A 13,286-nucleotide genomic window follows, 5' to 3' on the forward strand; every position below is an offset into this window, starting at 1 on the left:
CTTCAGTCAACAAGTTAAATGTTAAAGTGGATGATAAGTTCATTAGAAAAGGACTGAAGAGTTTTCAGTAGTTGAAGGATGGAGCTTCTTGTCTGTCTAAACTATATAACTGTATATAGCACATAGGTTTACAAAGTAGAACCTTATGATTTTCAGAACAACAATCTTTGGAGATCTGAGGTAAAAGTAAGCCACATAATGGACGGTATCATGTTTGGAGAAAGCCAAACACATCTCCCACCTAGGCTTGTTTTGCAGCTGCAGACCTGCTCCCCTTGATGCCATTAAGTCAACCATGAACTCCTCTGCATATCAAAGTATTCTTGAGTCAAATGTGAGCCCAAGCCTGAGAAAGTCACTCAGAAAAGAAAATTGTGAGAATTGCTTCTATAACATGCTGGGCTACAGTTGCACTTTGTTTTCACACATCTTCTGCACAAACTCTTCCAGGTGTGTCAAAACATAATCAGCTGTTTCTGAAAGCACGTAGCAATACGTACTTACTTACTTACTAATTATTTTCTTGACTAACTGAAGAATTTTCACTAAAAGAAGACAGGCTGTAGGGCTCCATAAACCCCTCTTTTACAACTCTGGTTATTAATTCATCAGTGGATTCTTTCAAATAACATATGTGCCAAAATTCCCTAAACGTTTTGAAACGCAAAAGACTGAAGTTAGTTTGTGACAGATGTGACAAGAAACCATCCGTCATCCATGCATGATATTTTGGCACACAAAGATAAACGTTTGGACTTCTACAGATCCCAAACTCCCAATGTTTACAGCAGTAATAGAGTTTGTTGTCACTGGCTCTACTTCAGGGAGTCAGAGCGTATTATTGCATTTTCTTTACACTTTTCTTATTTAAATCCACAATCCCAGCTTGGGACCCAAACTATTCAGCACATAAAAATTTCCCTTTACAAATGTTCAGTCTTCTTTTTTTTTTTTTTTTTTTGTACAACACAGGAAGGAGATTTTATTCCTTTATTATGAGCAAACAGCATCACCTTCAGAAACTAAGCAGCATCAAATGTAAACAAATCAAAGACGTCAAAGTGTTGCCCAAATGTTTAGCACAATAACTGAATAGAAAAAGTGATGTGAAGATGGGATAATTGAACTAAACAAAGACAGTTTGGGGTTTCTTCAAACACAATTAAAGTGAAGAATTGCTTTAAATAAAAAAAAAATAAAAATAAAAAATCTAGTACCTGACTGTCAAGAGACAAATATCTCATCCCAGTGTGCGTGAAGCTATTGGCTGTGAGTTAACAGCATTTGTAAAGTATGATATTTTTAATCTCAAAAGGCACTCAAAGACTCTGCTGCTTAAGTCTGGATTTTGATTTTCTCCTCACAAATATGTTAGAGAAATAAAAGCGTAAACCGTGTTTACAACTACAGTTGGGAGAAACAAAATCCTGTGAACCTAAGAATATAAAATTGACAAACATTGAAAATGAAGTCCCACTCTGATGGCCTACAGAGGTATCAAAACAAACTGAGATCAAAGGTTAAATCTTGTATCAAAAGAAATACAAATTATTAAAAGATCAATCAAAATTGCTGCCAGAGAAACATCATTTGCACTGCTTTTTAGCCTTGCCAAGAAATGAGGGCTTTTTCATTGAATTCATTGTTAATTTAGAAAAACTCTTACAAAAAGAGGAAAGCTGGCGTCATTGAAACAGAAGAGCTGAATGGTTGCTTTAAAAAGAAGTGGTGCTTTAACTCGTTCTTTCTTGATCAGCCCTGGTTCACCCCAGGGAAACATGTGTTGCCATCATTGCTTTATATTCCTGCTAGTAAGGTTGAGCCCAAATCAACCAGACTGACATCCTGCAGGATGCACTGGGATTGGACTTCAGATAACTGGGGTAGAGCTACGTTCTCTGATGAAGAATCCATCAGACCATTACGGATGTCTGGAAAGGGAAAGATGAAACCACAATGAGATGTGTCATGAAAACAATAAAGCATCCTATCTAAAACAGCTGTCATGAATAAAGAAAGCTAATAACATCCTCCTTAAGCATTCCTTCCTTTGATTCAGGAGCAACGATGATCAACTAAATATCAAAACAATGAAATTCAGAAGACATGAAATGTTTCTATTTTTATCCTGGTTTTCATTAATTTGGTAAATTGATTAATAAAGTTCTAGAAACTTACTAGATGTGCAACAAACTTTATTATAAAAAAATGACAAGAAATACCAAAAAACAAACAAGAAAATGTGAGCAGGAATCTTTCTCAGCTAAATTTCTGTTAGTCTCGACACTTTTGGCAGTGAAACGCAGACTTGATGAGCAGATCTTGAAGTGCTGATTCAATTTTACTTTGTTTTGCTAAAAGGTCTGAAGATGTAATTTGATAGATTTTATAACAGACCTAGGGTCCATAAACAACAATCAATGAAAATATAATAATAATAATAATAATAATAATAATAATAATAATAATAATAATAATACCCACATGTTTAAAACAAATGTTATAATTTAAACGTAATCTCCTTAAATTGATAATATAATTACATTATTGATCTTTTTGTTATGTTTGATAGCTTTTTATGATTTTACCGTGTCCATACTTCTTATAAAATGTATAATGCGTGTAGTCTATATGCTCAAAGGTGGACGGCGGTTTACCTGGTGAACCTCAGAGAAGCACGTGCACTCTCACGAGAACGAGCACACGCGTCAGAAGAGGTAAGGTGAGAGAGCGCGCGGATCTCGCTGGATGTTTAAAGGCGCGTAAACGTGCTGGGCTCAGACTGAGGCGCTCAGAGAGAGGAAGCTGGAGGAGTCTAAATGATGTTGAAAGTCTCCAGACTGATGGAGCGCACATGTGAGGCTGAATGAAATGGAGATCATGAACAGGAGAGCAGATAGGTGACCGAAAGCAGGAGAAAGAGACGGGTCAGCTGAGCCGCTGTGTTCCAGTTTAGATGGAAGGTGTTTGGCAGACTGACTGGGGAGATGTTTGCCGCCACAGAATCTGTTTTCCTGAGCCTTAGAGATCGAGACTGCCGTTGATCCTCCGTGGGTGTCCAGTGGGATAAACCCAAGACAAAAGTAATGTCTTCTGAAATATCCTGTCCTACCTTTGGAGGCTCGGGCGCGTAAAAAACTGAACCGCAGCTGAGCGCGCAGCCATGCGCACCCTTTCCGGCTGTGCCTAGTCTGACCTTCGTGCGTTATGCTGAATGGACCCACTTTCCGCCGCTACGACCCGATGCGACTGGTCGATCCAAGGCACCTCCCGCAACTGATGTCCCTGGAGGACCATGAGCCCACCATGGCGGGAGGGACCCTGGAGCCGCGCAATTCCACGGCAGCGGCGGGCGAGGAGGGTGCCCCGGGTCAGCAGCAGCACTCCTTCCCGTGGGTGGCCACCGTGCTGGCCGGCGTCCTCATCACGACCATCGTGGTGGATGTTATCGGGAACCTGCTGGTGATCGTGTCGGTGTTCAGGAACAGAAAACTCAGGAAAGCAGGTACAGACATGGACACAGGCAGCTGTTGAACAGAATGATGAGAGGTGTGAAAAATCCTCAATTTGATCACTTTTTCAGCCAATTTGATGCACTTGTGATTCGTATAACATTAGGAATCCCTGTAAAAAAATATTTGAAATCCAATAATTAAACTTTTTTTTTTCCTTGCAGGACTAATTTCAAAAAGTTTTATTTTCCCAAAAAAAAAAAAAAAAAAAAAAAAAACTTTGCGATAAAATGAAAAAATGTTAAAGTTAAAGTAGATTTACACCAACATGGTATACCTAATTAATGACATTATTTAGATAAAGTTCCAGGAGTTTTGGATCAAAAGGAAGTTGCTGCTCATTCTCTAACCAGGCAACATGACTGATGAGCCTAGAGATGATCTTTCCTCTCTTTGCCCTTTTCGTTGTCTGCAGCTGATCTGACTCACCTCGTTGATTTCTGAAGGTCTAAACTTCTGAAGCAGAAGTTTCTCCTGCAAATGAGTTTGTAAACCTGATAGTTACCCCATTCTGATTAAAAGTCCCACCGCTGTGCACAGTAAAGCGAAAATAATTACAACTAATTAAACAATAATTCAGAAGGATTCCTCTATTAACTCTCATTAATCACCAAACCCGAGAATGATCTGAAGCAGAAAATATCACATTTAAAGCACTTACCAAGGATGCTCACCCTATTAATGTTCACTTGACAGGTTCAGAATAATGATAAGCAACATTTATTTGGCAGCATGCAAATAGTGAGGGAGGCTTGACTCCCATAAACAGGAACATAAATCCAATTCATGCCTTTTTGTAATCAATAAGAAATAAAGTGCAATAATGGTCATGCTAATTCCAAAGGCAACAGAGGAGAAACGGAGGAGGAGAAGGGCTACATCTCCTCCTGGAAGCTCAACTCAAGAGGCACTTAGTGAGACACTTAACTCAATCAGTGTTAATGGAGATCAACAGGAGGTTGAACATGCAGCGATGGTCGTGTGCCAGCCGAGAGCCGCAGTTCAATTCACACCTCTGCTGCACAAACAGAAAAGTGACCATGAAAGTCTGAACGAAACAATATTTTAGGAGAAGCTCAACTTTAAGAGAGAGATTTTTTAAAATATGATTTGGTTGCATGTAAACATTAAATACTTATTACCTGAGTTTTGGCCCAGATCAGGCTTGGTACGGTTTTGTTGTTTTAGAGCAGCTTTAAAGTAGCTGAGCCCAGTTTTTGGGACCAATACCAATTTTCTTTTCTATCATAGAGATCATACTCATGAATGAAACAGAAAATATTTCATATTTATGCATCAAAATTATGTCCACAAACTTTATCAGATTTTTATTTTTGAAGCACCTTTACTTTAAAAGTGGAGCTTTATTGTTTTCTGTGCATTTACGTCAGTGTATGAGCAGCCGGAACTGAACAGAGCTGATGAGGAAAAAGTTATGATCTCTGGCCGATTGATCAGTGAGTCTCCGTTCAAAAGGTTTGCGTTGCTCAGCAGTTGTGTGATCACACTCTTTAGAGAGCAAAAGCAGAGAAGATGGCAGATGCGAAATATCCACCTGACAACTGGAAAGGTCAGCTCTCCTCCATGAACCGGCTTAAACGCTCCATGAAGAAAAGTGTCTGACAGGAAATTTCACACATATGAGAAGCTGATGAGTTCGTCTGAAATTTCTCTGCAGATGTAGAAAAAAAATAGATACATTTTGCTCTGTCTTGATCCAAATGCATCGTGTGAACGTGCATTTTTGATCATTACACAAACAGCCCTGAATTATTATTAAAAACTACAAAAGACAGATTTAATAGTTTGACTATTCGATGAATGTTTTCAGCCACATCAGCAGGTGTTTCCACTTGCACCTCCACAACGTTTTATCAGCCAACAAATTCAAACTATTTTCAATAAATGTGTTTTATTTTAGTGCTAAAATAAATAAATCAGCTAATATAGAGATAACCGTCCAGCAAAGGGTAGGGCTGAAATCTTGGAGTTTTTCATGTCTTCATCTCTATTTTTCTAATACTGCTAAACTGTCTCCAAGGCAGTAGATAAAGATAAAAGCCCAGATGTGTCACTTTTCTAATGGTTGTGCTGCTCTGGTTGTATGGATTCTGTCTCTGTATGCCTTGATTCCCAGGGCAGGAATGTAGCAACCAAAACTAGAAAACCTCATGGACTGCTTCCTTCTTTTTTATATTCATCCTGTGTCTTTGCTTTCTGTTCTCTCCTCTCATTTGTCCTCCACAATTTCCCCTCATTCATCTCCTCAGCTCATCCTTCAATTAAGCTCATTCTTTTCCGTTCTGTCTTTTCTTGCGCTTCCAATTTAATTTATCCCTTTAAGACTCTCCTGTTCAGCCGTCCTCTCAGGTGTCCTATTTTCCTTGTTCAATGACTCTTCATTGTCTTGTTTCTTCTCTCCCAGATGCATCGATTGAATTACTCTCATCTCTTCCTTACCATTCATCTGACACATATTATCAGGTCATCACGAAACTATTGCTATTGTTCCCATCATGTAAATGCCACCTGATCTGTGAAAAACTGTCAGAGCACCTTTAGGCATGATGTGCAATCTCTCCTTCTACTGGCATCTTCTGCAGGAGAACTTGACCTGTAATGGTTTACATTCAACGGGTCAGAACACTCAGCTCAACTCGCAGTTAAATCAGAGAAGACGGAGGGAGGAGAGCTTTGTGTTTGGCATGGATGGGTTTTGGCTCGCTGCCACATCCCGCCAAATTAAACTCGTTTGCTGTGCCTGAAACCACGAGCCACTGCGTTCCGGCTGGAAATCAATCTGAATGAGTCCGACTGTTTCATTGATCCTCTGGCCAGTAGATCAGCGGCGCTCAACCTTTTCAGAGGCAGAGGACAATCCCGCCTGGATGGAGTAATCCATAAAAGACTGGGCCGGTTGATGAACTCAAAATATCACCCAATAGTATCTATGAGCATGCGTTTCTAATACGCCTCTTCTGTTACTGCTGCTGCTGCTGACCTCACAGGAAGACAAGTAAAGGGATTTTTATCAATTGAAATGTATTACTAGACTGAACCTTGAGAGAAAAAATAAAAGTCTGTGACTCCTCCTGTGGCTGTTTCCAATTTGACATTAAAAAAACCAAAACTCACTATTTGTAATCATGGGTAGACTGCATCTATACAATTCTATTTCAAATGTTAAATACTTAGAGTAAACTGTTTTATTCTCCTGAAAACTGATTTTATGACACAAAAGACCAAATATCCATCAGATCCTCTTTGCATGGACATCTGTTAGCCTTTTGCTTTTTAACCACGTTTTCATTTTCTTTAGAAAAATTCACAAGGAATCATCTTGGGGGGAAAAAAGAAACTAATTTAAATGGAAAATCTTTACTGGATTATCTTCCTCCTATTGTATTCTGACATTAGTTGCAATCTTTATGTCTTGGCTTAATTAACTACCTTTTTCAGGTGGACAGCAATAAAGTGCCAATAATACCATCTGCTTGGTACTATTGGCTTAAACATATTTATTGTTTTTAACTTCTAACTTATAAGGGGAGCTAGAAGGAAGTGGGAAAATACAGAATGGCAAGAATATGATGAATAGTAAGGCTTTCTGATGAATAGTGTCAAAGTTTCACAATCTTGTCCAAAAGGTTTTCAGACATTCCACCTTTGGTTTTTATTGACGATTCACATCATCATTAGATTACTAGTACAGACTTTGCTCGATGTAAGTATATTTGCATGAGCACTGACATGAATACCTTTGGAAAACGAACATATGACAGGTGAAAACAGCATAAAGGGTAGACAAATTCTGCTGGATTTTCATTTTTTCTTACAAATCTGCTTTCAGATTTGTGTAAAAAAAAAAAAATTGTGGAAAAGCACAGGTGGGCGCTTCAATGAGTCCTTTGTCATGCCAACGGAGGAGCATCCTGACTCAGTCTGTGTGTGGGGTTGCTTTTCATCCAAGAGAGTGGCTTCCTCTCAATTCTAACCAAGAAACCTGCTATGGATGAAGAATGGGATCAGGACATCCAGTAGTCTGCTGGAGGCGCCGGTGGTCTGTGCATCCCATCTCAGTTTCAGCTTTCCTCACGTTGAGACTGAATGAAACCATCTGTCTGTAGAGTGTAAATGTAAATGAATTTGCTCCGACCCAGATCATTATTGAAACCAATTTGCTGAACAATTTTTAACTTCTTTCTAAACCAATTCCTGATGCACATTTTCTTGCCGTTATCAACAGTCACAGAACAATGGTTCAGGATTGTACTTTTTAAGCTACTTCCTGACATCAGACTCATTCTTCATCTTATTTCTGTCATTTCTATGGTTGTTCACTAATGGAGATTTATCTTGATTTAACCACTATACCTCATGTGGCTCCCAATGTTACGTAGAGTAAAACTCAGCAGAAGGTTGTTTTCTTGTTGCAGAGCTGAATCAGAAAACAGAGGGGCAGTGAGTTTGACATAGAAATACCACCAACTGAGGGGATTTGTTTGAAAAATAAGCTCACGATTCTTCCTTGACCTTCATTTTCTTCTTTACATCCTTGGAGCTCCCTCTGAACATCTCCACAATGCCCTGTAGCTCTCTGCCTGGGAAGATTATTATGTAAATCAGTCAGCTCTCTGCAGAAGGTGGCCCCGAGTTGTTTGGAGGTATTTGTGATGACCAGATTTAAGCATACACGAGCAAACATACCGACCGGCGATGTGATTAGATTTAGAGGCTTTAAAGAAGGGAATCCATCCATCACAGCATCCTCTTAAATATTTTTATTTTTTTTATTTTTAAGTGAACAACAGCAGATGGATGAGAAGGTTTTATGACAAAAGAAGAAAAAAATCAGGACTGGTACAGCAAAAACACTACCTAAAACTGCAGAACCCTTAATAAATGAGTAATAAAAAATAAAACCTGATGTGTGAAGAATAGGATTTGCTTTGCCGCAGCTGATTGAAGCCTGCATCTCTTCTATTAAAGTGTTGAAAATAAAGCATTAGTAGGACTTATTATGCTTTATCCATAATTAATATTATTTCTTCATATAAAAAAGTCACCTCCAGATTTAAAACACCAGTAGTGTAACTATTTGCAACAACTCTGAGTTAAATGTATTTTTAAAATGATGAACTTTAGCGGACACAATGTGGTGACATTTAACATTTTTCTCAGGATTTTTTTGTTCCTCTATAGCATAAATATCAGTCAACAGGAATAAAAAAAATGAATTTATATCTAACTTGTTTGGACGTGCGTCTGAAATGATGATGAAAACCTCTTCCTATTTTCCCTGTGGAAAATGACATTGTGAGATGTAAAAACGTACTTTGCAAGCAAAGTATACTTGGGCCACTGTGACTTTTTTTGTACTTGACTTTTCGTCAAACTTGTCCTATATTATTTTTCTTTCTTTCTATTTCTGCTGCTCTATTGTCATGTTGGGAGCTCAGAATATCATTATATCCTGCTTTAATTTCACCACAACTGACCTGTTGTGTTCCTTGGTCTTCATGATGTGAGGCACCCAGATAAACTCTTCAGAGGCTGGTGTCCATATTATAGTTTCTTCTCTGCTCAAACACATTTAATCAGAAGTTAATGACCTCCCCAGCATTTCATCAAACTCTGCAGGAGCCTGGTAATTCACCCTCAGGGGATATATCAAAACAGGGAGGGATCTAAAACAGGTAGGATACCAACTCTTAATTAGGTCCACATTTTCCCCAATAAGTTTGTGGCTGTAATATAAATGTGGAAAAGTTCAAGACAAATATTATGGGCCACTGTCAACAGAAACATATTGTCAATCTTTACATAGAAAAAACAACAGATTTTCTATTTCAAATTTACAATTAATATGAAGCAGAACAAAGAAAGAAAAAGTATTTTTTATTTTTTTTATTATTATTATTATTTTTTTAATAGAACCCACATTGACAATATTGTTCACTAGCGAAAGCAACATCCCTGGAAAGTTACTCTGGGTTTTCAAATAATGCAGCTTTTGATATCCACTGGATATGTGATACCTGCTTCTTATTAGCCTTTAAATTAGCTGTTCTATTTCCCTTTAACAGCTGCACAACTTTTGATAAATATTTCAGTTTAATTTAAAGACCATTTCTGGTGCAACTTTGACAATAAAGTAAAATTAAAGCTGCAAGCAGCTTCGAACAGCCTTGGCATCTCAGCGCCGTGACGTAACCTTGGGCTTTCCACATCACCACCTCAACACCCAAAACAAGCATGTCAATTAATTCTTCATGTCACCACTAGGTGGTACAATGAGTGAGTCTCAATTTTACTTTCAAGCAAGCTCCTGTGAGAAGGATTTAAAATTTGGTGGAAATCAAATCTTGATGAAAGCTGCTTTTGGAGTACTTCAGCCAGGCCGGTTGTTCCTGAAGATTGTGAAACTTCACCACTGATTTCCAAGATTTCTCAAATTTTAGATAACAGCTCACTGAGGTTTTCTTAAGTCCCAAACCTCTTAGCTTTGACTTTGTCATGTTATCCAAGCTGATATCATATTTGTCTTAAATCTCTTTAGATCAGGGCATGATGTGTTGCAATTTGAGACTTATTAACCTTCTTCCAGGCTTTTAAGTGATATGTTTGCTTCTTTATTCTAAAGAACTGGCAGTTGGGCCTGGGTTTGGTGGCTGAAATGGAAACAAGCTTCTCAAAAATATGGTCAACAGTAGTACATGAATTGACAAAGGGAAGCAATTTGTCACACAAAACAATGTTGGTTTGGATAGCTTTTTCTGAGCGAAACAAAGAAACAATCTGTAAAGGGCACATATTTTTTCACAGCGGTATAACTGTATTTATGTCTAAAATAGTCTGGACACATGTAGTGTTTCATTCATGAGAGAATGAAGGATTTATAGTTACGTCCTTTTCAAACCTGCAGACATAACTGCAGGCCTCTGTTTTAAACCACAGATTTTCTGTCAGATCAGTTTTTAAGAGGGATAACCAATAATTATCTTGCCATTGCTTGTAAACATAACAGGCAATAATTCAGACTAGTACCCATAGTTCTGTGTTGGTTATTATGTCGTCTTCCTGCCTCAGAATCTCACCGATAAAAGTTTCAGTGTTTGTTTTGCTCTTTTTCTCCATCAGATTTAACCCTTTTGAGGTGCAGCTACAGTAAAATCTATGGACTTTGAGATGAATATCTTTTCTTCTGTTCTTTGCAAACTCCCGATACCTAGCGGTGAAGATGTAGGAAAGGTTTCTTTTGGATGACTTTTACATAAAGGTCATTGAAATGCAGGCATGACTGCACACTAGAAGAGAGCGCCGGCTCTCCAGAGTCTTGAATTCTCGTTTTGTGCATTCATGCAGGAGGTTTGATTCTTTCTCTTTGGACAGTTTTCTGAAGCTATCCTAGACCTTGAACCCAACTTACAAACTGAGAACAAGAGATATAAAACAATCTTGCCACATATGTATTGATTCTTCCACCTCTGTGAACATGAATGGGAATTTTCCAGCATAACTTTTGGGTTTTCTCTAAAACTCAGGCTTTCATTGTGTTTGAGTCTGTGTAGCAAAGTGTCATCATTTTAAGCTGTTTGATGAATTTCTTTTTGGGGAAAGAAAGTATATTTTCAAGCATTTTGATACATAAATGATACCTGTAGATACTTTGAGTGCTGGTGTTTTTTTTTTGTTTATTCTTATTATAGCTTCAGCTTTTCTTAGCTGCGGTTATTTGGAGTGATGACAGTAAGACTCTGTGACCCATGGAGAGCAGAAGAGAGATGCTGTGATAACAGCGGCAACAGCTGACAGAGAGCCTAACAAGCCGGCAGTCGTGCTCTCTGGTGCGAAGGCTCGCCCCGTGCAGCTTTTCCAACAGAGTCGCAGCCTCTCTCTCCTCCCTGACATCACGTCTAATGGTGCCGACCTGAGCTCAGCCCTCATCCTGCCGCCGTCGCTGTAGCTCCAGGAGTCAGACCCTCCTGTTTGCTGCCGAGCCTCCGTGATTTATTTTGTCTAATTTCCTTTAAGCGCACAACGCTTCATCATTCGCTGTAACCCTGTTTATGCTCTCAGTGTAGGTGAGGATGCATCACCTGCTGGAGGCCTTTGAGACAGAGCTGTGCTGCTCATCTTTAACTCTCAGAGCCACCAATGCATATCTTCAGTTTGTTTGTCATGGGGGTAAAAATTAGTCTGTGCCCTGAAGCCACCCAGTCCAGATTTGTTTGATTTTAGGCTGCACAGACTGTGTGAGTCTGGAATGGAAAAGTATTAGATTCTCAATCTTTGGAAAACAAGGATGAAGTCCCAATAACTTTGGGTCCAGTCAAAGAGTCTTTGTGTTTTCAGAATGTTTGAATAGAGACTATATGTTTTTAAAAACTATAAATGAATAGGGCTGTTTGGATTTTTTTTTTTTATTTGAAGGTGTTGTCACATTTGAGAGTTTGGTTGACTTGGTTCAATTGGGGACCAAAGTTGCAATATTAGTCACATTTTCACATCTTCTGCAGTTTGCATTCACACTGCACTGTCAAATGAACCAAACTCTTTGAGTAACTTCTTCACCTCCTCATCTGTGGTGGTGCTGCACCAAGAACCACTTAAGGAAATGACACTGAAGGAGACATGAACTTCCATCTTGATGAAAAAGAAATTTAGCAATGAAGAGGCATCAGATTTTAGTGGTGGTAGAATTTTTTTGTTGTTGGTAAAAGACCATAACCTATTTCTCCCTCTATTGTTTTTTTTTAAATTTATTTATTTTATTTTTTTTGCAGTATTTAACCCTGCTGTTCACTTGGCATTAACGTTCATTCAAACTGCACCAGAGTTCACTTAAACCATACCAAGACCTAGGTTTGTAGGTGGAGCAGAGCTTGCTTGTTTGGTCAGCATCAGAGTTTGATTCACACACATTCACACCTCCCCAAATGAATGACTTACTGGATAAACAAATTACAGAATAAACAGTGCTGGTGTGAATGGACCCTTAAGAAACAAGGCTGCACATTAGTTGGAAGTTGGTCAATACTGATATTTTTGTGGAATATTACAATATTCTAGGTTGTGAAGAAGCCACATTTTCCTCAGTTTTCTCATTCTTTTCCATCACCATCATGTCTCCCCCTCTCTCAGTGTTAGCATCTTGATCACTATTAATTTTGTAGTTATCAAACACCAAACCAGCAACTTGAACTTCATCGCTGGTATTGGGAATCCATCTAGCCCAATGTATTATGGCTACATTTATTACTGTATGCAGAGGATAGATGCATGTCTATCCTCTGCATATTAAACATTAGAGTTCAGAATTCTAAACTTGAGAGAATCAGTTTTGCAACTTGACATTGGTTTTTTGATGATCCATATTTTAATTGCCTCTAGTTGAAACTATGTAATAAGGTTCACCAGATTTACCATCTTTCAGAATAATTAATTTTAGTTTTACACAGCTGCAGGTCTAGTCCAAGTCATTATTTCATTTTGTCAGAATGGAGCTTGTCTTATTTCTCAGCCACTCCCTCATAACTTTGATATGAGCTTACTATATCATGTGTGAATTGTGCCTTTGCATTTCTGAGTTCTGACTTGTGCCTTCCTTTAAATTAAGATATCAGTTCAAAAACATTAAGATAACCAAGTATTAGCATTTATAAATCATATTTCAATGTATTAAAATTGTATTTAATCTCCCACCCTTATTAGATTGTGGTTTTTGCACCTTTTATATTGAGGTTAATTTTGGGGTTCAACATATTTTGCTTA

At 38.3% G+C, this 13,286-nt stretch overlaps 1 protein-coding gene across 2 annotated transcripts in view; it reads left to right on the forward strand.

The window, feature by feature from the left end:
- The first annotated feature begins 2,762 nt into the window (after positions 1 to 2,762).
- The window catches only part of mtnr1al (melatonin receptor type 1A like), a 34,070-nt gene continuing 23,546 nt past the window's right edge, over positions 2,763 to 13,286 (forward strand). For both annotated transcript variants that reach the window (XR_001425503.1, XM_015036481.1), the window contains exon 1: positions 2,763 to 3,505. Coding sequence is in view for 1 of the 2 variants with exons in the window: in XM_015036481.1 (XP_014891967.1) it covers positions 3,208 to 3,505 (298 nt within the window). In the remaining variant the exon portion in view is untranslated. The remainder of the gene's footprint in view (positions 3,506 to 13,286) is intronic.

This window comes from Poecilia latipinna, unplaced genomic scaffold (assembly GCF_001443285.1).
Source record: "Poecilia latipinna isolate Pla-1442-1.1 unplaced genomic scaffold, P_latipinna-1.0 Scaffold370, whole genome shotgun sequence".
Taxonomy (NCBI): Eukaryota; Metazoa; Chordata; class Actinopteri; order Cyprinodontiformes; family Poeciliidae; genus Poecilia; species Poecilia latipinna.